Raw genomic sequence first — 27,095 nt, 5'->3', positions numbered from 1 at the left:
ATGGGGCGAAGCCTACGTCATTTGTTTTCTAATTATTTCATGAAATTCATGAAATAATAAAAAAAGGGCTTCCCTTTATTTTTGGTTCCCAGCCGGGTACAAATAGGCAACTGGGGGTTGTGGGCAGCCATACCTGCCTGCTGTACCTGGCTAGCATACAAAAATATGGCGAAGCCCACATAATGTTTTCAGGGGGCAAAAAACTTCTGCATACAGTCCTGGATGGAGTATGCTGAGACTTGTAGTTCTGCAGCTGCTGTCTGTCTGTATGGAGAAGAGCAGACAGCAGCTGCAGAACTACAAGGCTCAGCATACTCCATCCAGGACTGTATGCAGAATTTTTTTGCCCACCAAAAAAATGACGTGGGCTTCGCCATATTTTTGTATGCTAGCCAGGTACAGCAGGCAGCCACGGGCTGCCTCCAACCCCCAGTTGCCTATTTGTACCCGGCTGGGAACCAAAAATATAGGGAAGCCCGTTTTTTTTAATTATTTCACTTATTTCATGAAATAATTAAAAAACAAATGACGTGGGCTTCGCCCCATTTTTGTGTCCAGCTGGGTACAACTAGGCAGCTGGGGATTGGAATCCGCAGCACAGGTTAGCCCGAGGTTTCTGGGCACCTCTGCTGCGGATTTCAGTCCGCAGCCGTCCCAGAAAATGGCGCTCTCATAGAAGCGCCATCATCTGGCGCTGTATCCAACTCTTCCAACAGCCCTGGAGCCGGGTGGCTTGTTGGGTAATCATGAGTTAATACTGGCTTTGTTTTACTAGCCAGTATTAAGCCAGAGATTCTTAATGTCAGGCACGTTTGACCCGGCCATTAAGAATCTCCAATAAAGGGTTAAAAAAAAACACCACACAGAGAAAAAATACTTTAATAGAAATAAATACACAGACACATTAGAGACTCCATCTTTATTACCCCCTGTCAGCCCTCCATGATCCTGCTCTTCTGTCTTCTTTCTTTCTAGTGTAGCAGTAGTGACGATTGTAGTGAGGATGAGGTTCCCCAGCTCATCACTTGATGAGCTGGGGAACCTCATCCTCACTACAATCCTCACTAGTGTAGTAGTAGTGACGATTGTAGTGAGGATGAGGTTCATCAGCTCATCACTTGGGGCTGGGGAACCTCATCCTCACTACAATCCTCACTACAATCGGGAAGCAGCGTGCAGCCTTCACTCCGTGAGTGATCAGTGCTGGCTGTCAACGGTAACAGCGCTGACAGACGCGTTACCATAGCAACGGTGCTCTCGGAGCCGCGGTTAGCGGTGATGTCACCGCTAACTGCGTTGCTATGGCAACGGTGATCTCCGTTAATTACCGGCTGTGTCAGCCGGTCCCTAACGGAACGGGGAGTCGACTGTGTGCTAGAACATGTCGCCGGTACACGGCGATACACATATGTGCACCGTGTACCGGAGAGATGCACTCGCAGGTCCTACATGTCACATCATAGTCATGTGACCAGTCTGTACCAATGAGATAATAGCCACGTGACTGGTCACATGGCTACTTTGACGTCACGATAGGTCCTGCATCTCTGCTGGCAGTGCCGTCACCGGGAGGATTCAGCGATCATCGGATGGAATAGCGGCAGGAGACAGAGTGCAGAAGGGATCGCGAGGACTGGTAAGTGTTATGGCAATGTTTATTAACTGTTTGTGTGCATTTATAATGCATTTTTATGTGTTTGTGATTGCCTCCCATTATAGCCTATAGGTTCGAGTTTGGTTCGTCGAACATTCGACGAACCGAACTCGAACGGGACCACCGTTCGGCGAACCGACCTCGAGCCGAACCGCGACCGGTTCGCTCATCTCTACTCAGCAGTGCCACAGGCTGATCGCCTCCATGCCACGCCGCATTGATGCAGTAATGAGTGCATTGAGTGTATTGAGTGCATTTACTGTACAGACTTTTCAGTAGGTGCCAACATTTCTGAGTTTAAAATCATTTTTTCAGTTGTGTTTCTAAAATATTCTAATTTTCTGAGATAATGACTTTTGGGTTTTCATTGGCTATAAGCCATAATCATCAACATTAACAGATATAAACACTAGAAATAGATCACTCTGTGTGTAATGACTCTATATAATATATGCGTTTCCCTTTTTGTATTGAATTGCTGAAAAAAATTAACTTTTTAATGATATTCAAATTTTCTGAGATGCACTTCTATAATGGAATACTCACAAAGTCGGTCTTGCTGATTTTCCATAATTCTGGAAGTTCCTGGAATTGTAGAAACATTTGTCTGAGGCTCACGACATTTATGCAGGCAAGTACCGCCTGGAAAAAAAAAAAGAATAACAGTAGTTTAGCAGTACATCCATATAATGCCATAATGTGGGCATAGCCAAGATGAACAGATTAAATGGTCACTGTTGCTTTAACTAACTTTGCATAAATCAATAGTAAAAGCGAATCTAAGAAGCTTTGTAATAAATCTTATCAGAGAAATCTGCTTCCTTCTCCCCTTATGAGTCACTTCTTATTTTCTTATTCACTTTGAAATACAGCTAAAATTATCATTTTACTATATTTCTCTGTTTGCTTCATTTTTTTCCTTCTTACCTTAGGTAAGTGGTTGAAGAGTGGACCAACCCACATCAAAACAACGAGCACCACACTGCTAGTGAACAACCCCGAAAGCTAAAAATAAAAATAATCATTACAATTTTTTGATGTTCAAATAAATGCGTTTCATTACAATATTTTTAAAATAGATTCACATGGTCCAGTATTGTGGTCAGGTGTCTTGAAAATCAGACCCGTGGTGATCAGCTGATCACTGCTGCGGCTCCCAGATAAGATTGGGCCATTAGGCCTCATCCACACGTGACAGCGAGGGCGAAGCTTGAAATACAGTTTGCAAGCTTCCCTGAAAAACACACAAACCTGTCTGAGAGGGCTATCTTGGGTTCTGGGTCAGTCTGACTGTGAGCCGAGACCAGCAGACCAGTAATCTGCTGTAGCCGATGCACAATCTGTGAGCGCAACTCCGTCATTTTCAGAACTAAACTCTGCATTATATTTTGTTTTTGGGCAGGATATAATGTCATGATATCACTGAAGGTGTCACGCCTGGTTATGGGAGGACTCCCGGCAAGTGTCACCATACACCCGGAACACCAGGGTAGTGTCACACCAGAGGAGGGGTGGACCCCCGGCAAACGACGCAACACACAAGGTATATGATAGACCCTCGAACTAGGAAGGGGAGAGCAGGGTCACCTCATAGCACTCACCTTAGGCTGAATCCTGCACTCCCTAACCTCCCTAGACGGGTTTTTCACCCTGTGGGCAGTTCATATGCCTAGGTCCTCGCAGACCGTAAACTCACCCTGGCTAGTGAGAGCCAGTGAGATGCTATCCTCACTACTACAATAAGGCAACATACATGAGGTAGGTAAGACAAACGGGTGAGGAAAGACACAACAAAAAGCACTCCAACGTTTCTTCAGCAAGGAACTCCGCAGCTGCAATAGAAAGGAAACCACAGCTATGCTGCAACGAGGTCCATCAGCATGGTCAGCATAGCCGACATAGAGCGGAGTGAGGAGCATATATACACTGCTCAAATAATTAAAGGGAACACTTAACCAATCAAATATAACTCCAAGTTAATCAAACTTCTGTGAAATCAAACTGTCCACTTAGGAAGCAACACTGATTGACAATCAATTTCACATGGTGTTGTATAAATGGAATAGTCATCACATGGAAATTATTGGCAATTATCAAGACACTCAATAAAGGAGTGTTTCTGCAGGTGGCGACCACAGACCACATCTCTGTACCAATGCTTTCTGGCTGATGTTTTGGTCACTTTTGAATGTTGGTTCTGCTCTTACACTCGCGGTAGCATGAGACGGACTCTACAATCCATACAATTAACACAGTTAGTGCAGCTAATCCAGGATGGCACATCAATGCGAGCTGTGGCAAAAAGGTTTGCTGTGTCTGTCAGCGTAGTGTCCAGAGGATGGAGACACTACCAGGAGACAGGCCAGTACACCAGGAGACATGGAAGGGGCCGTAGGAGGGCAACAACCCAGCAGCAGGACTGCTACCTCCGCCTTTGTGCAAGGAGAAAAAGGAGGAGCACTGCCAGAGCCCTGCAAAATTACCTCCAGCAGGCCACAAATGTGCATGTGTCTGAACAAACGGTTGGAAATTGACTCCATGAGGATGGCATGAGGGCCCGACGTCCACAGATGGGGATTGTGCTCACTGCTCAACACTGTGCATGATGCTTGCATTTGCCACAGAACACCAGGATTGGCAAATTTGCCACTGGCGCCCTGTGCTCTTCACAGATGAATGCAGGCTCACACTGAGCACATGTGACAGACGTGACAGAGTCTGGAGACGCCGTGGAGAGCGATCTGCTGCCTGCAACATTTTTCAGCATGACCAGTTTAGCAGTGAGTTAGTAATGGTGTGCGGTGGCATTTCTTTGGAGGGCTGCAAAGCCCTCCATGTGCTCGTTAGAGGTAGTCTGACTGCCATTAGGTACCGAGATGAGATCCTCACACCCCTTGTGAGACCATATGCTGGTGCGGTTGACCCTGGGTTCCTCCTAATGCAGGACAATGCCAGACCTCATGTGGCTGTAGTTTGTTAGCAGTTCCTGCAAGATGAAGGCATTGAAGCTATGACTGGCCCTCCCGTTCCCCAGACCTGAAACCGATTGAGCACATTTGGGACGCTCCATCCACAAACGTCACGTTGCACCACAGACTGTCCAGGAGTTGGCGGATGCTTTAGTCCAGATCTGGGAGGAGATCCCTCAGGATACCATCCGTAGCCTCATCAGGAGCATGCCCAGGCATTGTAGGGAAGTCATACAGGCACGTGGAGGCCACACACAATACTGAACCTCATTTTTACTTGTTTCCACTTTAATTTTGTCTTGTTTTGCAATGTCTTGATTTTCATTTTGACTTGTTTCCACTTTCATTTTGTGTGTGTCTTCAAATCCAGGCCTCCATTGCTTAAAACATTTGATTTCCATTGATGATTTTTGTGTGATTTTGCTGTCAGCACATTCAACTTTGTACAGAACAAAGTATTCAATGAGAATATTTCATTCATTCAGATCTAGGATATTTGAGTGTTTCCTTTAACTTTTTGAGCAGTGTTTATATATACAGTTAGGTCCAGAAATATTTGGACAGTGACACAATTTTCGTGAGTTGGGCTCTGCATGCCACCACATTGGATTTGAAATGAAACCTCTACAACAGAATTCAAGTGCAGATTGTAACGTTTAATTTGAAGGTTTGAACAAAAATATCTGATAGAAATTGTAGGAATTGTACACATTTCTTTACAAACACTCCACATTTTAGGAGGTCAAAAGTAATTGGACAAATAAACCAAACCCAAACAAAATATTTTTATTTTCAATATTTTGTTGCGAATCCTTTGGAGGCAATCACTGCCTTAAGTCTGGAACCCATGGACATCACCAAACGCTGGGTTTCCTCCTTCTTAATGCTTTGCCAGGCCTTTACAGCCGCAGCCTTCAGGTCTTGTTTGTTTGTGGGTCTTTCCGTCTTAAGTCTGGATTTCAGCAAGTGAAATGCATGCTCAATTGGGTTAAGATCTGGTGATTGACTTGGCCATTGCAGAATGTTCCACTTTTTTGCACTCATGAACTCCTGGGTAGCTTTGGCTGTATGTTTGGGGTCATTGTCCATCTGTACTATGAAGCGCCGTCCGATCAACTTTGCGGCATTTGGCTGAATCTGGGCTGAAAGTATATCCCGGTACACTTCAGAATTCATCTGGCTACTCTTGTCTGCTGTTATGTCATCAATAAACAGAAGTGACCCAGTGCCATTAAAAGCCATGCATGCCCATGCCATCACGTTGCCTCCACCATGTTTTACAGAGGATGTGGTGTGCCTTGGATCATGTGCCATTCCCTTTCTTCTCCAAACTTTTTTCTTCCCATCATTCTGGTACAGGTTGATCTTTGTCTCATCTGTCCATAGAATACTTTTCCAGAACTGAGCTGGCTTCATAAGGTGTTTTTCAGCAAATTTAACTCTGGCCTGTCTATTTTTGGAATTGATGAATGGTTTGCATCTAGATGTGAACCCTTTGTATTTACTTTCATGGAGTCTTCTCTTTACTGTTGACTTAGAGACAGATACACCTACTTCACTGAGAGTGTTCTGGACTTCAGTTGATGTTGTGAACGGGTTCTTCTTCACCAAAGAAAGTATGCGGCGATCATCCACCACTGTTGTCATCCGTGGACGCCCAGGCCTTTTTGAGTTCCCAAGCTCACCAGTCAATTCCTTTTTTCTCAGAATGTACCCGACTGTTGATTTTGCTACTCCAAGCATGTCTGCTATCTCTCTGATGGAATTTTTCTTTTTTTTCAGCCTCAGGATGTTCTGCTTCACCTCAATTGAGAGTTCCTTAGACCGCATGTTGTCTGGTCACAGCAACAGCTTCCAAATGCAAAACCACACACCTGTAATCAACCCCAGACCTTTTAACTACTTCATTGATTACAGGTTAACGAGGGAGACGCCTTCAGAGTTAATTGCAGCCCTTAGAGTCCCTTGTCCAATTACTTTTGGTCCCTTGAAAAAGAGGAGACTATGCATTACAGAGCTATGATTCATAAACCCTTTCTACGATTTGGATGTGAAAACTCTCATATTGCAGCTGGGAGTGTGCACTTTCAGCCCATATTATATATATAATTGTATTTCTGAACATGTTTTTGTAAACAGCTAAAATAACAAAACTTGTGTCACTGTCCAAATATTTCTGGACCTAACTGTGTATATATATATGTATATATATATATATATATATATGTACGGTATATATATACATATATACAGTACAGACCAAAAGTTTCGACACACCTCATCTCTAAAATAGCTGCTAGAAAACCACTGCTAAGGACAGGTAACAAGCAGAAGAGACTTGTTTGGGCTAAAGAACACAAGGAATGGACATTAGACCAGTGGAAATCTGTGCTTTGGTCTGATGAGTCCAAATTTGAGATCTTTGGATCCAACCACCGTGTCTTTGTAGAAAAGGTGAACGGATGGACTCTACATGGCTGGTTACCACCGTAAAGCATGGAGGAGGAGGTGTGATGGTGTGGGGGTGCTTTGCTGGTGACACTGTTGGGGATTTATTTAAAATTGAAGGCATATTGAACCAGCATGCCTACCACTGCATCTTGCAGCGGTGTGCTATTCCATCCGGTTTGCGTTTAGTTGGACCATCATTTATTTTTCAACAGGACATTGACCCCAAATACACCTCCAGGCTGTGTAAGGGCTATTTGACTAAGAAGGAGAGTGATGGTTTGCTACGCCAGATGACCTGGCCTCCACAGTCACCAGACCTGAACCCAATTGCGATGGTTTGGGGTGAGCTGGACCGCAGAGTGAAGGCAAAATGGCCAACAAGTGCTAAGCATCTCTGGGAACTCCTTCAAGACTGTTGGAAAACCATTTCCGGTGACTACCTCTTCAAGCTCATCAAGAGAATGCCAAGAGTGTGCAAAGCAGTAATGAAAGCAAAAGGTGGCTACTTCCAGCTGGGAAAGGAACCACCCACCTATGAGTCAGACAGGCTGGTGGGAGGAGTTAGTTAGACAGTTGGTAGTAACTGTCAAAGAGAGAGGACCTGGGGAGTAAGAGCTCCCTGAGGAGAGTCTGGCTGGGTCGCAGACGGTGGCCTGAGCCTGAGGAGACGGAGACCAAGTCGCGGGGAACTGGAGGACAGGGCTGGACAGGTCAAGAGGACCATCAACTATTGGATCCACAATAACCGGTCTAGTGGCCGAGCACACAGCGGGGGACAGGCCCCTAAGTCGGGAGGTAGCTTCACGCAACCCGGCAATTAACCTGCAGCGGGAAGTAGCTTCACACGCTATCTGCAACGGCTCAGAGATTAGCGGCGTCAGCACAACGGAGTGATAGGACTTCCCACACTGAGCAGTCACAGAAAATCCCACGTGCCAGCTGCTAAGAGCAGGTCCCCATTAAAAAGAGGGACGGGACCCGGAGGTTTCAAGCCGATGGGACCAGGGACACACAGAGTACACAGTGTATGGAGGAAGGCTCCAGTCCACCACAGAATCACTGAAAGGGACCACCGGACGTGCTGTCACCGAGGGCAGCGATACCCAGAGACTTGGTTTACCTCAGAGTCTGTGTCCATTTAATGCGTCATCACACCTGAGTGAGTACCCTGGCTCCCCAGCACCCTTCCGGCCCTATATCAATATAGACTGTTCCTACCTTTTCTCTACCCTGAGTCCTGGGGCCTCTCTACCTGCGGAGGGAACCTCCATCACGGCTGCCCCACACTATCTGCCCCGGCACTCCCATATGGCAGCGACGGTACTCCTCATTACAGCGTACCACAGGTGGCGTCACGAACATTCTCCCCTGTAAATAATCCCCCTTTTCATCGAAGTCTCTGCCGAGCAGTCCAACTGCTGCTAGGGCGTCACACATACACTTAAGGGTGCTTTACACGCTGCGACATCGCTACCGATATATCGTCGGGGTCACGTCGTTAGTGACGCACATCCGGCGCCGGTAGCGACATCGCAGCGTGTGACACCAAGGAGTGACAATCAACGATCACTAAATCGTTGACACGTCGCTCCTTTCCTTAATATCTCTGCTGCCACAGGTACGATGTTGTTCGTCGTTCCTGCGGCATCACACATTGCTATGTGTGACACCGCAGGAACGAGGAACATCTCCTTACCTGCGTCCACCGGCAATGCGGAAGGAAAGAAGTGGGCGGCATGTTCCAGCCGTTCATCTCCGCCCCTCGTTTCTATTGGCCGGCCGCTTAGTGACACCGCAGTGACGTCGCTATGACGTCAAACGCACCTCCCCCTTGAGGGAGGGATTGTTCGGCGGTCACAGCGACGTCGCTGACAAGGTATGTGCATGTGACGCTGCTGTAGCGATAATGTTCGCTACGGCAGCGAGCACCAAATGTCGCACGAACGACGGGGGCGGGTGCTATCGCGCTCGACATCGCTAGCAATTGCTAGCGATGTTGCAGCGTGTAAAGCACCCTTAAGTCAGGTATCCGGCCGCGGACCAGATACTATATACAAGTGGACTGATGTCCTACAGTATTATCAGATTGGTATTGCCCTAATCTGCCTATAAAAAGCTAATAGCCTCCCCAACATGTTTCACCATGTCTGGCTTCATCAGGGGGCTGAGGCTATAATGGTATAGCCTCAGCCCCCTGATGAAGCCAGACATGGTGAAACATGTTGGGGAGGCTATTAGCTTTTTATAGGCAGAGTAGGGCAATACCAATCTGATAATACTGTAAGACATCAGTCCACTTGTATATAGTATCTGGTCCGTGGCCGCATAGATGACTTACTATTAGGTTGCTATGTCTGCCGAGTTTTTAGATTGATCTGTTTAATGCATATTTGAGAATAAAAGTTAAGTTTTATTAACCTTTTAGGTAGGGTACCTCTAGTTGCCCTTTGGGCAAATTGTGTTTGTATGAATAAACCTATGCTGATTAAGGGTATAGATTGAGGTTTCAGTGTTAAAGCTATAAGGCTATGTGCCCACGCTGCGGAAAATTCGCGGAATTTGCTGCGATTTTTCTGTGGAAATTCCGTGGATTTTTGAAAAATTGGCAGTACAGGGAGTCCTTAGCCATTTCTATGGCATTTGGAGAGTGCTTTGCCCATGCTGCATTTTTTTCCACAGCGGAAATAATGCGGATTTCCCTGCAGAAAAATCTGCAGCATGTGAATTATTCTTGCGGATTTTTCCGCAGGGTCCCATACTTAACTGCCTTGATAGCAGACACCGGAGTCACTTCCTCCGATGCAGTGGAGCGTGATGGAGCCAGGAGCACTTTGCAGGAGGTGGTGGGCGAGGCCTGCAAGAGCTCTGGTCATGTGACAGCCGGAGCTAGTGCAGGCCCGCCCACCTTCTCCGGCAAAGTGAAGACACTGACAGACACAGCCAGAAAGTGAAGTGCTGCGTGATGGAGGAAAGTATGAACTCCCCAATCACTCCAGCACTTGTTCTGCATTGAGGATGCGGTGCTGAAGTCATGGTACTGTATCCTCAATGCAGAATGCCCGCAGCATATCTGCAGGACATTCCGGAATAAAACCGCAGCATTGAAACAGACAAAGTTGTGCAGCGGTTTTCTGGGAACTCCTGCGGAATGTCCTGCGGATATATCCGCAGGAAACTTTCCCCGTGGGCACATAGCCTAAGGCTATGTGCCCACACTGCAGAAAATGCACGGAATTTGCCGCGATTTTTTCGCTGAAATTCTGTGGATTTTTCAAAAATACGCAGTACAGCAAGTCCCCAGCCATTTCTATGGCATTTTAGAACTGCTGTGCCCATGCTGCATTTTTTTCTGCAGCGGAAATAATGTGGATTTCCCTGTGAAAAAATCTGCAGCATGCTTATCTGCCTTGATAGCAGACACCGGAGTCACTTTTTCCGCTGCAGAGGAGCACCGTGGAGCCAGGAACAGGCAGTGGGCAGGGCCTGCACAAGCTCCAGTCATGTGACAGCCAGAGCTAGTGCAGGCCCGCCCACCTTCTCTGGCAATGAGCAGACAGACACGGCTGGAAAGTGAAGTACTGTGTGATGGAGGTAAGTATGAACTCCCCAATCACTCCAGCACTTGTTCTGCATAGAGGATACAGTGCCGAAGCCATGGTACTGTATCCTCAATGCAGGACACCGCAGCATATCCGCAGGACATTCCGCAATACAACCGCAGCATTAAAACATACAAAGTTGTGCTGCGGTTTTCTGGGAGCTCCTGCGGAATATCCTGCGGATATATCCGCAGGATACTTTCACCATGGGCACATAGCCTAAAGGCCCATTTACACACAACGATGTCGCTAACGAGATATTGTCGGGGTCACGGTGTTGGTGACGCACATCCAGCCTCGTTAGCGATGTCGTTGTGTGTGACACCTTTTTGTGATCACTAACGATCGCAAAAAGGTGTCACATCGTTTGTCATGTACACGTTGTTCATTTTTAAAAAATCGTTCCTCGTTTGGAACACAGGTTGTTTGTCGTTCCTGCGGCAGCACACATCGCTATGTCTGACACCGCAGGAACGAGGAACAACATTGTACCTGCGGCCACCGGCAAAGAGGAATGAAGGAGGTGGGCGGGATGTTCCGGCCGCTCATCTCCGCCCCTCCACTTTTATTTGGCAGCCGCTTAGTGACGCCGTTGTGACGCAGAACGAACCTCCCCCTTAAAGGAGAGATTGTTCGGTGGCCACAGCGAAGTCAGTGAACAGGTAATTGCATGTGACGCTGCCTAGTGATATTGCTCTCTACGGCAGCGATCACCCCGTGACGCGCCACTGACGTGGGAGGGTGCTATCGCTCGCGACATCACTGGCGATGTTGCAGCGTGTAAAGACCGCTTTAGTCTGTCACTGTAAATCTGGTCTGGATAAACGGGTGATCTTTTGGAGAAGTTTTCTTTGTATATTGCTGGAAAACCTCCTTCATTGTTATTTCATTATTTTTGGTGGAGCCTGCTAGAACAATGCAACATTATTCAGATGGTTTCCTAGCTAACATTAAGTCTGTACTATGTGTTTTGGGCCAAAATCTATCTTCATATATTTTCATTTGAAATCAAACATTTAAATCTATTAAAATCCAACAGAAAAAGAAAAGTGTCCTGATCCATTTGGTGCTGTATAACATTGGTATTCTCCCTTGCTACGAGGTGGAGAATACAGTTAGGTGCAGAAATATTTGGACAGTGACACAAGTTTTGTTATTTTAGCTGTTTACAAAAACATGTTCAGAAATACAATTATATATATAATATGGGCTGAAAGTGCACACTCCCAGCTGCAATATGAGAGTTTTCACATCCAAATCGTAGAAAGGGTTTATGAATCATAGCTCTGTAATGCATAGTCTCCTCTTTTTCAAGGGACCAAAAGTAATTGGACAAGGGACTCTAAGGGCTGCAATTAACTCTGAAGGCATCTCCCTCGTTAACCTGTAATCAATGAAGTAGTTAAAAGGTCTGGGGTTGATTACAGGTGTGTGGTTTTGCATTTGGAAGCTGTTGCTGTGACCAGACAACATGCGGTCTAAGGAACTCTCAATTGAGGTGAAGCAGAACATCCTGAGGCTGAAAAAAAAGAAAAATTCCATCAGAGAGATAGCAGACATGCTTGGAGTAGCAAAATCAACAGTCGGGTACATTCTGAGAAAAAAGGAATTGACTGGTGAGCTTGGGAACTCAAAAAGGCCTGGGCGTCCACGGATGACAACAGTGGTGGATGATCGCCGCATACTTTCTTTGGTGAAGAAGAACCCGTTCACAACATCAACTGAAGTCCAGAACACTCTCAGTGAAGTAGGTGTATCTGTCTCTAAGTCAACAGTAAAGAGAAGACTCCATGAAAGTAAATACAAAGGGTTCACATCTAGATGCAAACCATTCATCAATTCCAAAAATAGACAGGCCAGAGTTAAATTTGCTGAAAAACACCTTATGAAGCCAGCTCAGTTCTGGAAAAGTATTCTATGGACAAATGAGACAAAGATCAACCTGTACCAGAATGATGGGAAGAAAAAAGTTTGGAGAAGAAAGGGAATGGCACATGATCCAAGGCACACCACATCCTCTGTAAAACATGGTGGAGGCAACGTGATGGCATGGGCATGCATGGCTTTCAATGGCACTGGGTCACTTGTGTTTATTGATGACATAACAGCAGACAAGAGTAGCCGGATGAATTCTGAAGTGTACCGGGATATACTTTCAGCCCAGATTCAGCCAAATGCCGCAAAGTTGATCGGACGGCGCTTCATAGTACAGATGGACAATGACCCCAAACATACAGCCAAAGCTACCCAGGAGTTCATGAGTGCAAAAAAGTGGAACATTCTGCAATGGCCAAGTCAATCACCAGATCTTAACCCAATTGAGCATGCATTTCACTTGCTCAAATCCAGACTTAAGACGGAAAGACCCACAAACAAGCAAGACCTGAAGGCTGCGGCTGTAAAGGCCTGGCAAAGCATTAAGAAGGAGGAAACCCAGCGTTTGGTGATGTCCATGGGTTCCAGACTTAAGGCAGTGATTGCCTCCAAAGGATTCGCAACAAAATATTGAAAATAAAAATATTTTGTTTGGGTTTGGTTTATTTGTCCAATTACTTTTGACCTCCTAAAATGTGGAGTGCTTGTAAAGAAATGTGTACAATTCCTACAATTTCTATCAGATATTTTTGTTCAAACCTTCAAATTAAACGTTACAATCTGCACTTGAATTCTGTTGTAGAGGTTTCATTTCAAATCCAATGTGGTGGCATGCAGAGCCCAACTCACGAAAATTGTGTCACTGTCCAAATATTTCTGGACCTAACTGTATATCCAGAGTATGCGGATGTATGGTAGTCATATGCATTCAAGTGTTCAATTCAGTTAATATGTTAATGATTCAACTTGAGTTGTATTTCATTGAAAAAAAAATGTTCAAAAGTGTTATTAATTAGATCACAGGCAAAAAAAAAAGTCTTTAAAGAAGTTTGTCACCCAAAGCACACATTTTGCAAAACACATGGTCATATAGGAGATATAACCCAGAAAAAACTTATCTTTAATGCAGCAATCATTGCCGTTATTGTACAGACTGATATGGGAGAGAGATTCCTAATTCTGGAAGCCGAACAATGCACTGAGCAGTCTTCCATACTAACAATGCGCCAAGTACCCTAACATTCTTTTTGAATAAACATCTTTTTTCTGGACAGTAAAGGAAACAATTAATACACCAAACAGGTACACAAAGGTAACCTCTTTATAGTGGTTAAGTGAAGGGGGGTGGTACTGGGCCTCACAGGTGCTGTGCTTTTACGCTAAAAGGTTCCTGAATGTGTGCATGTACATGGAAAGAATGTGTGACACCCGCCTGCCCCTCGGGGGCTCCGACGGTTCCCACTTCCACCGGTGCTGATTGCTGAAGTCACTGGGAAGGAAATACGCCACACCAAACTTTCTTTACTTGCACTTAACACCTTCATGGCAGACATGGTACTCGGCATCCTCTCTTCCTGACTGCTCTGACATAATTCTTTGGTACTCCAAGATTGTTCCTTCTTCCCTCTTCCCACTCCTTGTCCGTTTGATCCCCTAACGGTTTTTCCTAGCCCGCCAGGATAAGCCTTGTGTTCTGTACCTATAGAAGTGGCCTCGGGATTTATTACCAACCGACGCATCTAGGCCCACATCCTCTCTTTCGCTTGCACGAATCCACACTGCCCCTCGGCCTTCAAACATGGCCGCACTACACCCTTTTCTCCTCTTCCAACTACCATTAACCCTATCTTATCTAAAATTGTAGCTAAAACACTATGTTTCCCGTGTGCCTGTATTAATCCTAAAATAGCTAGATGGCAACATATCTATCTTCATTCTATAACTAGTAGCTATAATTTATAAATTCACATATACGTAAAATACAAGACAATCATCAATATGTACATTACTTGGGGGGTTTTGACCACCTCCTACATAAGTTTAATTTGTGTTTTGTGGGTGATAGACTCCATTTAACACAGAATGAGCATTTTATGAGTCAATTTACCCAAGGTGCCCAGTTAAACTTTTCTGCATCAGATATCTCTCTGTAGTGTGGAAAGTGTGTCATGTTAGAAAATACTACATCTGTACAAATATAAGTTGCATATATAGCATTATAATATACTGTATATATTACCTGGGTATGACCTCCAGCACTTTCTAGAATATTGGTTGTAGCCAAAGTAGCAGAGCTGGGGAAACAGTGGAACAAAGAAGAGACCATGTTGGATATTCCATGAGCTAACAGCTCCTAAAAAATAAAAATATGCTGCTAAAACTACAAAATATGTTCCCTTTTTCTTTAAATGTTACTAAGTAATATTCACATGATCAAAAATGTGCAAGATGATAAACAGTTTCACTGAGTCATCAACAGTGAGAGTTATGTACTCTAGATAGTAGAAATTGGGTCTAGGACTTCCCGTATATGTCTATAGTCCACATATACCGTATGAGGCCATGTTGACAATAAAATTATAAACTATTGCAGATTATAGAAATACACAATTTTTTGAAATACACTGTTTTTTTCTGTTAAGATGGGGTGCAGAGTGTACATTAATGAGAAAAAAATGAACTGTTTTGAATTTACCAAATGGCTGCAATGAAACAAAGAGTGAAAAATTTGAAGGGGTCTGAATACTTTCCGTACCCACTGTACATTTGATATCTTGATGTAACCCATGGATATTGCTAAATAAAGAATGCAAACAAACTGCAGCATGTGTTTGGATTTGATAACAGTGGTTGTCCTGACCAGTGCAGACCAGTGGCGTCGCTAGCATCAACGATCTTTGAGCCATAATGAAGTATATAGGAGGCTATAGGGGCCATCATACTATATAGAGGGAGCTGTGGAGGGCCATTAAACTGTATATTAGGAGAACTGTAGGTCTTAATAAAGTTTATAAGTGGTTGTGGGGGCCATAATATTGTATATAGGGAGAAATTAGGTCATAATAAAGTCTTTATGAGGGACATCATACTGTGTATACACTGACAAACAGAAGGTCAACAGTGATTTGAAATTTTGACTTTCAGGCTCCACATCTCACCATCCACTACTGCTTTGAGCATGAGATTACCTTTATTTTATAGACAATCATATTGGCTAGCTCATATATAAATTTGACTTACAACTATTTAGCATATGATTAGTTTTGCGTACTCTTGTCATGTCATAGAATTGTTAATGTGTTGCTCCTAAAAATCTAAGTTTACATTTTTATTATTTTGTTAGCATTTTGTAAATTTACTTTGGCTTTCAACACTGCCTGAATACTTCTAGGCATGAATCCGATTCAAGCATGTCTCCACTGAAATCTGATCCCAGGTGTCTTCTACACGTTCTCATTGTTGATGCATACTGGTTGACTCACTTGGGTATGTAAGCATAAGAGAAGGTAGAATTGTGGCACACGCTGTTATATAAAAGTCCTTGCTTTATTATAAATGCAGATGCTGGCACTCCAGAGGATGATGGCCGTTTTGCGCTGCTGCACTTCTACGGGTCCTGGGATGATCTTCGCTGGACTGTTTCTCTTCTGGTGAGCACTACTGCACAGAGCCTTGGTGGTTATTGTCGCTACTCCTGTTCCCCGCAGTATTTAATCAGGTGACCTGGCGGTGCTGCATCTGTTTTTACTTGTTGTCACATGGGTATGTAGACAGCTTTTTCTTCAACTCTAGATTTGGATTGGGTTGAGGTCAGGAGACTGGGGTGGCCAATCCAGCACCTCTACTTTACATACACCTCTACATTGTCACTGAACCATTTCTTGACCATATGCTTCTACTCATTGTCCTACTGGAACAGTATGCCATCCTTTCCATACCCATAGTACTCGAGTGTACGATGTAACTCGTCTTGTAGGATACTCACATATAGCTCAGCATTGTTACCACCATCGATGGTCAAGTATCCAATGCTTTTGCCTGTGTAACAACCCCATATCATCAGGCTTCCTCCACCAAACCTGACAGTTCCTTCAATTTCTTGATCCATTAGCCTCTATTTGCCTTGTCTATTGACTTTAATCTCGTCGCTCCAAATCACCCGTTTTCAATCTTCTACTGTCCACGTTTGGTACTTTTTTGCAAACTCGAGCCAACACTTCTTATGACGATATTGAAGTCGATGCTTCTTTACCTTTTTTCAGGCCACCATTCCAGACTTGTGTAACATGCATCTTAGGGTGCTTGCATGGACATCTACGATGTCACTATTATGAAGCATGCGAGCTGTCTCCACTTCCATGTGATGAGCTGACTTGTTAACTCTGATATTTTGCATGGACATCCACTTTTTGGCTTTTGAATAGATCGACAGACTTTATTTCATATTCTTCCAACTGTTATGGCACTTGTATGATGCAGTTTGCTAATTGTCTTGGCCGATAAACGACTATCGATGAACTGGATGATGCTGTTTCTATTTTCTTGGGAAATAATCTTTATGGCTGCTCCTCGATTCCATCCAGTGATCTTTCGCTTGGAAATCAACCTAATAGAACACTAAGCTATTAGTTAATATGAGGACAGGTTGTAATTTGTAGTATACAGAAAGAAAAAGATTATTCCACCACCAGGAGCAAAAGAGTAACAATGCAGTGATATGACAATAATCTGCATAACTAATTATATGGTGAATAGTTTGCAAGTCAAATTTATTTATGAGATAGCCAAGATGATTGTCTATGAATTATGGTAGTATCACCTTCGGAGCTGTAATGGATGATGAAATATGGAGCTTGAAAGTCAATAGTTCAAAACTTTGTTACCCTTTTGCTTATCAGTGTATATAATAGGTTTTGGGGGCCAAAATATGGTATATAAAGGGCTGTGGGGACCATCATACAGTACATAGAGAGCTGTAGGGACCATCATACAGTATATAAGGAACTATAGGTACCATCATACAGTGTATAGGGAGCTTCAAACTGTATGTAGAGGGCTGTGGAGACCATCATACAGTATATAGGGAGCTACAGGAACCATCATAAAGTGTATACGGAGCTGTTGCGAACCATCATACAATATATAAGGTGCAATAGGGACCATTATATAGTGTATAGGGAACTGTGGGGACATCATACTGTATTTAGAAAACTGTGAGGACCATCATACTGTATTTCGAGAGCTATGGGGAACATCATACATTATGTAGAGAGCTGTTGGGACCATCATACTGTATATAGGGAGCAATTCCGCCGACATACTATATATAGGGAGCTGTATGAACCATCATTCAGTGTATAGGGAGCTGTGGGTACCATCATAATGTATTTAGAGAAATGTCTGGATCATCAGACTGTATGTAGAGAGCTATGGGGACCATAATATAGTATATAGGAAGCTGTTGGTACCATCATAACTGTATATAGGGGACTATATGGAACACCATAATATAAATAGGGAACTGTATGGACCATCATACAGAGTATGCCTTGCGAAGTATTTGGCCCCCTTGAATTTTTCAAACTTTTCCAACATTTCAGGCTTCAAACATAAAGATAAAAATGTTAATGTTATGGGAAAAATCAACAACAAGTGGGACACAATTGTGAAGTTCAATGAAATCTATTGCTTATTTTAAACTTTTATAAAAAATAGTAAACTAAAAATTGGGGCGTGCAATATTATTCGGCCCCTTTAAGTTAATACTTTGTAGCGCTACCTTTTGCTGCGATTACAGCAGCAAGTCGCTTGCGGTATGTCTCTATCAGTTATTTGACAGTGGGGATGGTGTGTTAAGGGTGATGAGCTGTGTTGCTTTGACGCCAAACATATCTTTTGGCATTGTGTCCAAAAAGTTCGATTTTGATTTGATCTGACCACAGCACCTTTTTCCATATGTTTGGTGTGTCTCCCAGGTGACTTATGGCAAACTGTAAATGACACTTTTTATGGATATCTTTGAGAAATGGCATTCTTCTTGCCACTCTTCCATAAAGGAAGATTTGTGCAGTTAATGACTGATTGTTGTCCTATGGACAGACTCTCCAACCTCAGCTGTAGATTTCTGCAGCTCATCCAGAGTGATCATGGGCCTCTTGGCTGCATCTCTGATCAGTCTTCTCCTTGTTTGAGATGAAAGTTTGGGTGGACGGTCGGGTCTTGGTAGATTTGCAGTGGTATGATACTCCTTCAATTTCAACATGATCACTTGCACAGTGCTCCTTGGGATGTTTAATGTTTTGGAAATCTTTTTGTAACCAAATCTGGCTTTAAACTTCTCCACAACAGTATCACGGACCTGCCTGTTGTGTTCCTTGGTCTTCATGATGCTATCTGCGCTTTAAACAGAACACTGAGACTGTCACAGAGCAGGTGCATTTACACGGAGACTTGATTACACACAGGTGGCTTATATTTATCATCATCATCATCAGTCATTTAGGACAACATTGGATCATTCAGTTCCTCAATGAACTTGTGGAGTGAGTTAGCTGCACTGAAAGTAAAGGGGCCGAATAATATTGCACGCCCCAATTTTCACTTTATTATTTTTTACAAAAGTTTAAAATAAGCAATACATTTTGTTCAACTTCATAATTGCGTCCCACTTGTTGTTGATTCTTCACCATAAAATTTTAATTTTTTATATTTATGTTTGAAGCCTGAAATGTGGGAAAAGGTTGAAAAATTCAAGGGGGCTGAATACTTTCGCAAGGCACTGTATATATGTATGGAGGTGGTTGTGTTGGGTTGTAACATTTCCCCTTGAAGACACCAATTGCCCTAAAGTATTGTTTTAGGTTTTATATTTGCTATGTTGCCTGAAGTACTACCACTGGCCACAACAGAGTAACAGAACAAGTAGGCAGAAAAGACTGGCAAATTGTGCTATGGCTAGTGTGTTAGATTATCCCAGAACTGTGTTCACAGCTACAGTGCTCAGTACTGCTGTATAATGTCTTCAGTGCTCTTACTTTTGAACTTCTATTACAGAAAGAAGAGCGGAAATCTCTTCATTTCTGTGTACCGTTTATAGAAGACATTATGGAAGCTAATCCCCACCCACTAGGTCAGAGAAAAGAGAAAATTAGACATAGTGCTTGCAGATGGGGAAAAACAGTGAAAAATGGAGGATTCACACATGACAGCTAATTCTGAAAAGTTATCTGAAATGACAGGTAGGCTTTACGGTTATAAAAGTTATTAAAAAAAAGTTGACTGAAAATGGACACAAAGTACCGTAGTAGAAAATTCTAGTGTTACCTGGTTGGGATCAATGCTGTATCTGTGTTTTTCTGCATAGATCATAGCAAGTGATACAGACACTGCGTAACCCACAAACGTGATGGCGATAGTGTCTCCAATCACATTAGGAATAATATCCAGCGCTGGAAGCTTGGGGACTGGAAATCTGTTAAAAAGTGAAAGTATTGAAAGATCCATCATTTTCATCTTTTATATTTTTGAACCGTTTGTCTGGGATTTTAATTAAGTTGTATTGGAGCAGGAAATTTTGTAAAGAAAAAATAATCACACTCCCCTGGTAAATGTCCTGCACTCCAATGACATTGCTCCCGAGGTCCTTGACCGTTGATCATTCATGTGACCTCTGCAGACAATCACTTGTCTCAGCAGTGTTACTTGCACCTTAGCAATCATTGAGGCCAATGATTAGCTACAGATGTCAACTGAATAATGGATGTTTTATCTTTATGTAACACTTATGACGACTGGCAGAGTATTTACAAGTGAATAATCGTTATTTTTTAAAGGGAACCTGTCACCGGTTTTTCGGCCTATAAGCTGCAGCAACCACCAGTGGGCTCTTATATACAGCATTCTAACATGCTATATATAAGAGCCCAGGTCGCTGTGTACAACATAAAAAACACTTTATAATACTCACCTAAACCGGTCGCTGCGGTGGATGTTGCTCAGATGGGCGTCTTCGTCCTTCGGTGTCGGCGCCGCCTCTTTCGGTCATGTTCATCCTCCTTCTGAAGCCTGTGTGCATGACGCGTCCTACGTCATACACACTCGCCGGTCCTGTGCATGCGCCCTACAATACTTGGATCTGCCCTACTCAGGGCAGATCAAAGTGCGCCTACTCAGGACCTGAATGCCGGCGAGTGTGTATGACGTCAGACGCGTCATGTACCGCAGCTTCAGAATGACGACAGATGGCCAAAAGAGGCGGCGCCGACACCGGAGGACGAAGATGCCAATCTGAGCCACATCCACCGCAGCGACCAGTTTAGGTGAGTATTAGAAAGTGTTATAAATTATGTATTATTAAGAGCCCACTGGTGGTTGCTGCAACTTAAAGGCCGAAAAAACAGTGACAGGTTCCCTTTAATTGTATGATATTTCCTTTTTAAAATCATGAAGAAAACCTTTAATTCTGCCAAATAGCAGTAACATTCCAAAGCCTGAACCTCGTAAAATCCATGGAAATTCAGAAATATTTCATTCTTTTTATTTCTGACTTGAATGGCCTTGTTCTGTTGTCTGATCCCTATCAGGAAATTCACGCTTTAACTGCTTAGTGCTTTTTTTTATATTGTACTTAAAATAGACCTTTCACCTGGACATATGATTTACAGTATAAGAGCAGAATAAATTGTTTGTTTTTTTTTTTATTTTATTATAAAGTCAGCCTAAGATATTGGCGATCAAAGTATCTGGCACTTAAACAGTTATTTTATTTTTAATGAGACTCAACTTGTGCAGTACTGGCTCCCAGAGATGAGAGCTGAAAGTTGTTGGTTAATCCTACTCAGGTCTGCTCTCCTGTGATTCACCACTTCATCACTCTGCTAGAAGGACAGCTGACTGTTTGTCAATACATGTCTCACACTGAGCCTGTTCTAAGCTCTTGTGGGGGCGTGTTCTTCTTTCCCCAGTGTGTAGCTGCTTGCTAATGATTGGTCAGTGTGAGAAAGAGGAAAAGGTGTACGCCCCCAGTAAAATCACTCTGGCAATGCCCACTTGGACTCAATTTTTTTTAACTGTTTAGATACTGAATACTTTGTTAACATCTCCACAACAGAATTAAAAATCTAAAACTTTTGTTCTACTCTGCAGCACCTATTATATAATTTATCTCGTTTAATGTAAAAAAATGGGTGAAAGGTTTCTCTTTAATGAGTTTACTTATACTACTCAGGTGATTAACTGTACAGGTGCAAAAAATAGTTCCTATTTAATAAAAAAAATAAGTATAATCCTTGTTTTAATCAAGTTTGCAAAGACAACTTTGCAGTATGTCAACCTAAAACAGTGTGCAAGAAAAGCTGTGAAGGGAAAGAGGTCGCAAAATAAGGTGACCCTATTAGAGGACGATAAATATATAAAAATGGTAGGGCTCACCTTGGGGATTATGTGGAGGTCCCTGGTTTGAAAGCCAACTGTTGTTCCTCATGGCTAGGGGAGACCACCTCCCAGGTAAAATTCACCAAAAAGATTAAAAACAAAACACTTTAAAATTGACTGCACGGCTGGAAAAAAAAGTCTCTTGCTGCAAAAATAGTAGGTGAAGGTCTCTTTTTGTGACTTGAAAAAGACACCAGTATATTGTTAAAACACAGTGTCCAATAAAGGAAACTTCATCTAGTGTTTTTACAGCGAGAAATGTTTTTTCCAGCTGCGCAGACTATTTTAATGTGATTTTTCTCTTTTAATGAACCAAATACAGTAGAACTTATTGCCATTGTGTAACTAATTTATTACCCTGCTGGTATACTTCCAACTATCTGTACATTATATCGGTCATCCAGAGAGGAAGCAAAAGTTATTCCAGTAGCCACAAGAACCTGCAATACAAAAACATTTTATTAATTAAGATGCCACACAAGAGTTACTCCATTATAAGTTAAAGTAGTTGTCCACTACTCAGACAGCCCCTTCTCAATCACCATGTAGACCCCTCTTAAAATAACGCTTATACTCACCTCCGGTGCTATTCCAGTGCTGTCGGCACTTGCTCTCCTGGACTCAGATGACATAGATACGTCGCCCGAGCCTAGCGCCCAATCAGCGCTGGCTTCCAATTAGTTGCGGCCGGCCGCTCACTTCCTCTTGATGTCCGGTTTGTCCAAAGGTGGGGAGAGTGAAGACATTGCTGATTTGGTGCAGCGCTCATGTGACATAACAACGTCCCGTGACTGCCCCAGAGAGCGAGTACCGACAATACTGGAACAGCGCCGGCCATGGAATGGAGTATAAGTTGATTTTAACTGGTGCAAACATGGTGATTGGGAATGGGTTGTCCGAGTATTGGACAACCCCTTTATTGATACATGTGGGGTAACTATTTTTTCCTTACAACAGATTTCATAGATACTTTTCTCATTTATAAATAAAAGTCCTATCACATGTTTACTTTATTATGGTAGTTAGATCAGCACTTTTCACATTATCAGATTATAGTTCAGTTGGCTACAAATGCAGATTCTAACAGATCTAATGTGTACAAGTTATGTAATAAAATATAAACCCTTCGCTCTCACTGCTGTGAAGGATGACGATGGACTCCACAATGATTCAAAGATAAAAAAAATAATGGCACTGTGTATCAAAAGGACATATTTTACAGGTCCTGTATTAATGATTAAGATATTGAAACTCTACTCCCGTATTGTTATTGTGTGTAGTAAGTGTGAGGGCTGGCATGCCAAAATGCGAGTGAATCCATCATTGTGATGGACCTCAAAACTCCAGCTGAAGACAACCCCACTCCGAGCTTACTTTGGAACCAATCACTTCCAAAGCTTGATGGTCAAATATGCGAGCCTGCATATTTTGGCCAAAATATGGACCAATACTTCAAGTATTTTTTAATATCAATTTTCATTCCAAAAAAATGTTTTCAAAAATGTTTTTCATTTGTATGCAGGATGCAACCTTTAGTGTTGGTTGGGTGAATTGGGGGTGTCTGTCCTGTGATGTGCACTTATAGGCCAGCCCGCTTGATCTAAAGGTATGGGCATCATCAACAGGCTGTAAGCCAGACACTGTGCATCACTTGTACCCATGTGGCTGGCTGGCACCCCATGCAAGACCTATCTGTGTGCATGCCTAATACAAAAAGCCACCTCCACCATGAATTGATAGGTTGTGAGTGGCTGTCTCATCAGTGTTTTGCACCTGTGCTGCCCCCACCTTTATCATGGGTGCCTGCTGAATCCTGCTAGTGCAATGGTAATCTGGTCTTGTGTTGTAATGGCTGTTTTTTTTTCTGTGATGTTTTTTGGATGTATGTCATATTTGACTCATTTTTTGATGGACAAGTACCAATTTCACCTTTGGTGATAATTTCTGGGTGTTTAACAATAACAAGAACGTTTACAATGCCATTATATTTGACAAGCATGGGGGTGTACTAATTATTTTCTCGGAGGAGCCAAAGTAACCAAAGGCCAACAGAGGTTAACACTGTTGACAGGTAAAAATCGAGTTCTGGGTTAAAATCCAACCAAGGACAGCATCTGCAAGAAGTTTGTATGTTCTACGCATGTTTGTGCAGGTTTAATCTAAGTACTCTGGGTTCCTCCCACCCTCCAAAAACATAATGATAGGGAATTTAGATTGCCATGGACAGTGATAATAATGTCTGTAATTCGCTGCGGAATTTCTCAGCTCTATATAAGCAATCATAGAAAATAAATCAGGAATGTATAACATTTCATGTTTGCGCTCCTCAACTACTAGTTTAAGATCACAAAGATGTTGACCTGCTTAGAAAACCCCCTATAGATGGTTGATGTCATTTAAATGATGCACCTATGGGAACAAATCACCAAGGTGTCGCTATTCAGTCTTATTTATTATTACATTTTAGCATTTGCAATACGTCATTAAAACACTTACCAGAATTATTTCCCCTGGTATTGGTGTCCGGAGCTTTGTGCGGAAACGAACATTAAGTTCTTTGATGGGTATAAGCACTGCTAAGCAGAGAATTGAAATAATCAACTCTGCAACATTCGTCATATGGGCAGCTGTAAAAACTGATGCGAGTGTCTACAAAGCAAATAAAGGTGAGTTTAATTATACACCTTTTAGAACAAGTTGATGTAATTATTTTTAACCCTGAAACATTTCAATAATAGCGGCAGCCCAATGCATGTACAAAAGTATATGTAAGGGGGTGGACGGTAGAAGGTGTTCATATTCCATGCTCTACGACATTTGGAGGTTCACAGCGCCCTCTGCTGGTAAACCAGAACAGATCGGAACCAGATCTTAAGGAGTGTGTTTCCAAGAGGGGAGGATTGGCAGGGAGTGCTGGGTCAGCTGACAACTGTGGCACAGTTACATGATATAAAAGGCCAAACTGGCAACAGGAAGTTGGCGGCAATACTACATGGGGAAAGGATGTACACACCACAGAGTGGGCCCGTGTCATCTGCTGTGGAAGATTCTGAAAGTGTACTGAGACCAAAGAAAAACTAAGTTCCATAGCCATCCGTGGAACCTGAAGACCGACTACTCCATTCCATCTCCAAGACCCCAAAAACTAAATACCTCCTTCCTCCACCGAGGAAAAGATTGAACACCTCCATCATGAGAACATCAGACTAGGCGGTCAAGCACAGAAGGCAGAATAGAGTATACCCCTTCCAGAGGAGGACTAGACTATGCTGTCACGTACTGAAGCCAAAATACCAAGGACCAGAGATGGACATCTTCCCCAGGGCTGCCTCTTCCCACTCTGTCATACCGTACCAAGAGACTAACCTTTTACCATAGTGGACTTGTTATGTAAAGATTTGTAACACAGCCGAGTCAGGGTTAGTGAACCATTAATATAGATAGATTTCCTTAGAGTCCAAGTTTATCTTCTTCTTTTTATTGTGACAGTAGTTTTTTTTCTCTTAGGAAGATGGGTCAGATGGGTTAAAAGGTCATCAGCAATTTCTCATTTTTCAACAGAATTTACAAAACCAATTTTTTAGGGACCACATTACATTTGAAGTGACTTTGAGAGGCTTAGGTGACAGAAAATATCCAGAAATGGCACCATTCTAAAAACTGCACCCCACAAAGTACTCAAAATCACACTCAAGAAATGTATTAACCCTTCAGGTGCTACACAAGAATTAATGCAAAGTGAAATGAAAAAAAAAATATATATATACAGTATATATACTTTACCTAAATGTTCCATTGGGCGTTTCGTCTGAATCACATTTTTGCAGGATTTACATGGAGACCCCGACATAAATGCTCAGCGCAGTACACAAGCATGTGATCTCAGCCTTATACTGAAAGCGATTGTGGTGCCCCTGCGGTTTGAGGCGCCACAGGGTACTGCACCGTACCTCCCGGGTACGGAGGAGGTCATCACCGGTAACTACCACAATCCATCCAACACAGTCAGTTGCCCTTCCAGTGGGACTGAGTTAGGGTAGGATGCTGGGGGTGGCCATCATGAGGTATGGGACCTCCTGCCCACTAGTTCAGGTTACCTGGGGGCGGGACACCATCAGGGTAGTCAGGTGACACATACACAAGGAGGAGAAGAACAGCAGGGGGAGATCTCAACGGACACGGATAGAGAGAGGACGTGGAGGACCAAGGGGCCCGTGGGGCCTGAGCTCTGCCTGTGGAGAGCTGTACTAAGCGAGCTGCGCTACCATCTGCCCCCAGACGATACCTGCCGCAGCGGCGGCTCCTATAATAGCCGTATACCACAGGTGGCGTCACGAATACAAACTTTTCTCCCTTGTAAATACATCCCTTCCCTCTTTTATTGACACCGCCGGGGTCACAGGACCAGGCTTGGCCGCTGTGACAACCCTCTCCCTACACCAGCCCGGTGACGAGTAACCCCCAAGACCCCATGGGCGCGTCACGATCATAAAATGTTCTGTACCCCAAAATGTTACCAATAAAACACTTAACTTATCCTGCACCAACCAGGTCCATCTTCTGTCACTGGAAATACAGGGGGATCCATGTTAGTGGTAGAATAAAGTATACAAGGCACTCCCAAGATGATTTGAAAAAAATGTATTCATGTGCGTAACAAAAACGTTTTCGGTCCTATGTGGACCTTCCTCAGTACACATGTGTGAGGGAACACGCTGTGTGGGCTGTCAGACGCGTAATCCACCGCTGTAATGGGGGCTGCAGATGGAATCCCCTCCACGGGTAGGGGAGGTGTAGTCCTGGGGCCCTGTGTTGGTATACGGGAGTGATGGCTGCTGGAGGTGGCACGCCGGATTGGATCGGGGGTCAATGGTGTTCTAATAGTTCAGTAATTGCACACAAGTCCAGTAGTAAACCAAGTTGCCAGTGACCGTCTGCCGTTTGAGGGTGGACTCGGGTCCCACACCCTGGTTAGTGAACAGGTGTCCCTCCTCCTGCATGCTGTGTTTGTCTCTCTTTTTGGACGACTTTGCATGAATCGGAGAAGTCCACTCCCGGTTTTGTATGTATTTGGGAGCTGTGGCCTGCGAAATCTGACCCTTGGGATTTCTGTGG

At 43.4% G+C, this 27,095-nt stretch overlaps 1 protein-coding gene across 2 annotated transcripts in view; it reads right to left on the bottom strand.

The window, feature by feature from the left end:
• The window catches only part of LOC142290511 (solute carrier family 26 member 10-like), a 159,720-nt gene that overhangs the window by 68,536 nt on the left and 64,089 nt on the right, over positions 1–27,095 (bottom strand). For both annotated transcript variants that reach the window (XM_075334471.1, XM_075334472.1), the window contains exons 5-10: positions 24,477–24,629; positions 22,338–22,420; positions 19,872–20,019; positions 14,788–14,901; positions 2,582–2,659; positions 2,201–2,296 (exon numbers count right to left, since the gene is read on the bottom strand). In XM_075334471.1, coding sequence (XP_075190586.1) covers positions 2,201–2,296; positions 2,582–2,659; positions 14,788–14,901; positions 19,872–20,019; positions 22,338–22,420; positions 24,477–24,629 — 672 coding nt within the window. The remainder of the gene's footprint in view (positions 1–2,200; positions 2,297–2,581; positions 2,660–14,787; positions 14,902–19,871; positions 20,020–22,337; positions 22,421–24,476; positions 24,630–27,095) is intronic.

Source organism: Anomaloglossus baeobatrachus, chromosome 2 (genome assembly GCF_048569485.1).
Source record: "Anomaloglossus baeobatrachus isolate aAnoBae1 chromosome 2, aAnoBae1.hap1, whole genome shotgun sequence".
Lineage (NCBI taxonomy): Eukaryota > Metazoa > Chordata > Amphibia > Anura > Aromobatidae > Anomaloglossus > Anomaloglossus baeobatrachus.
This window is presented reverse-complemented; position numbering and strand designations above follow the sequence as displayed.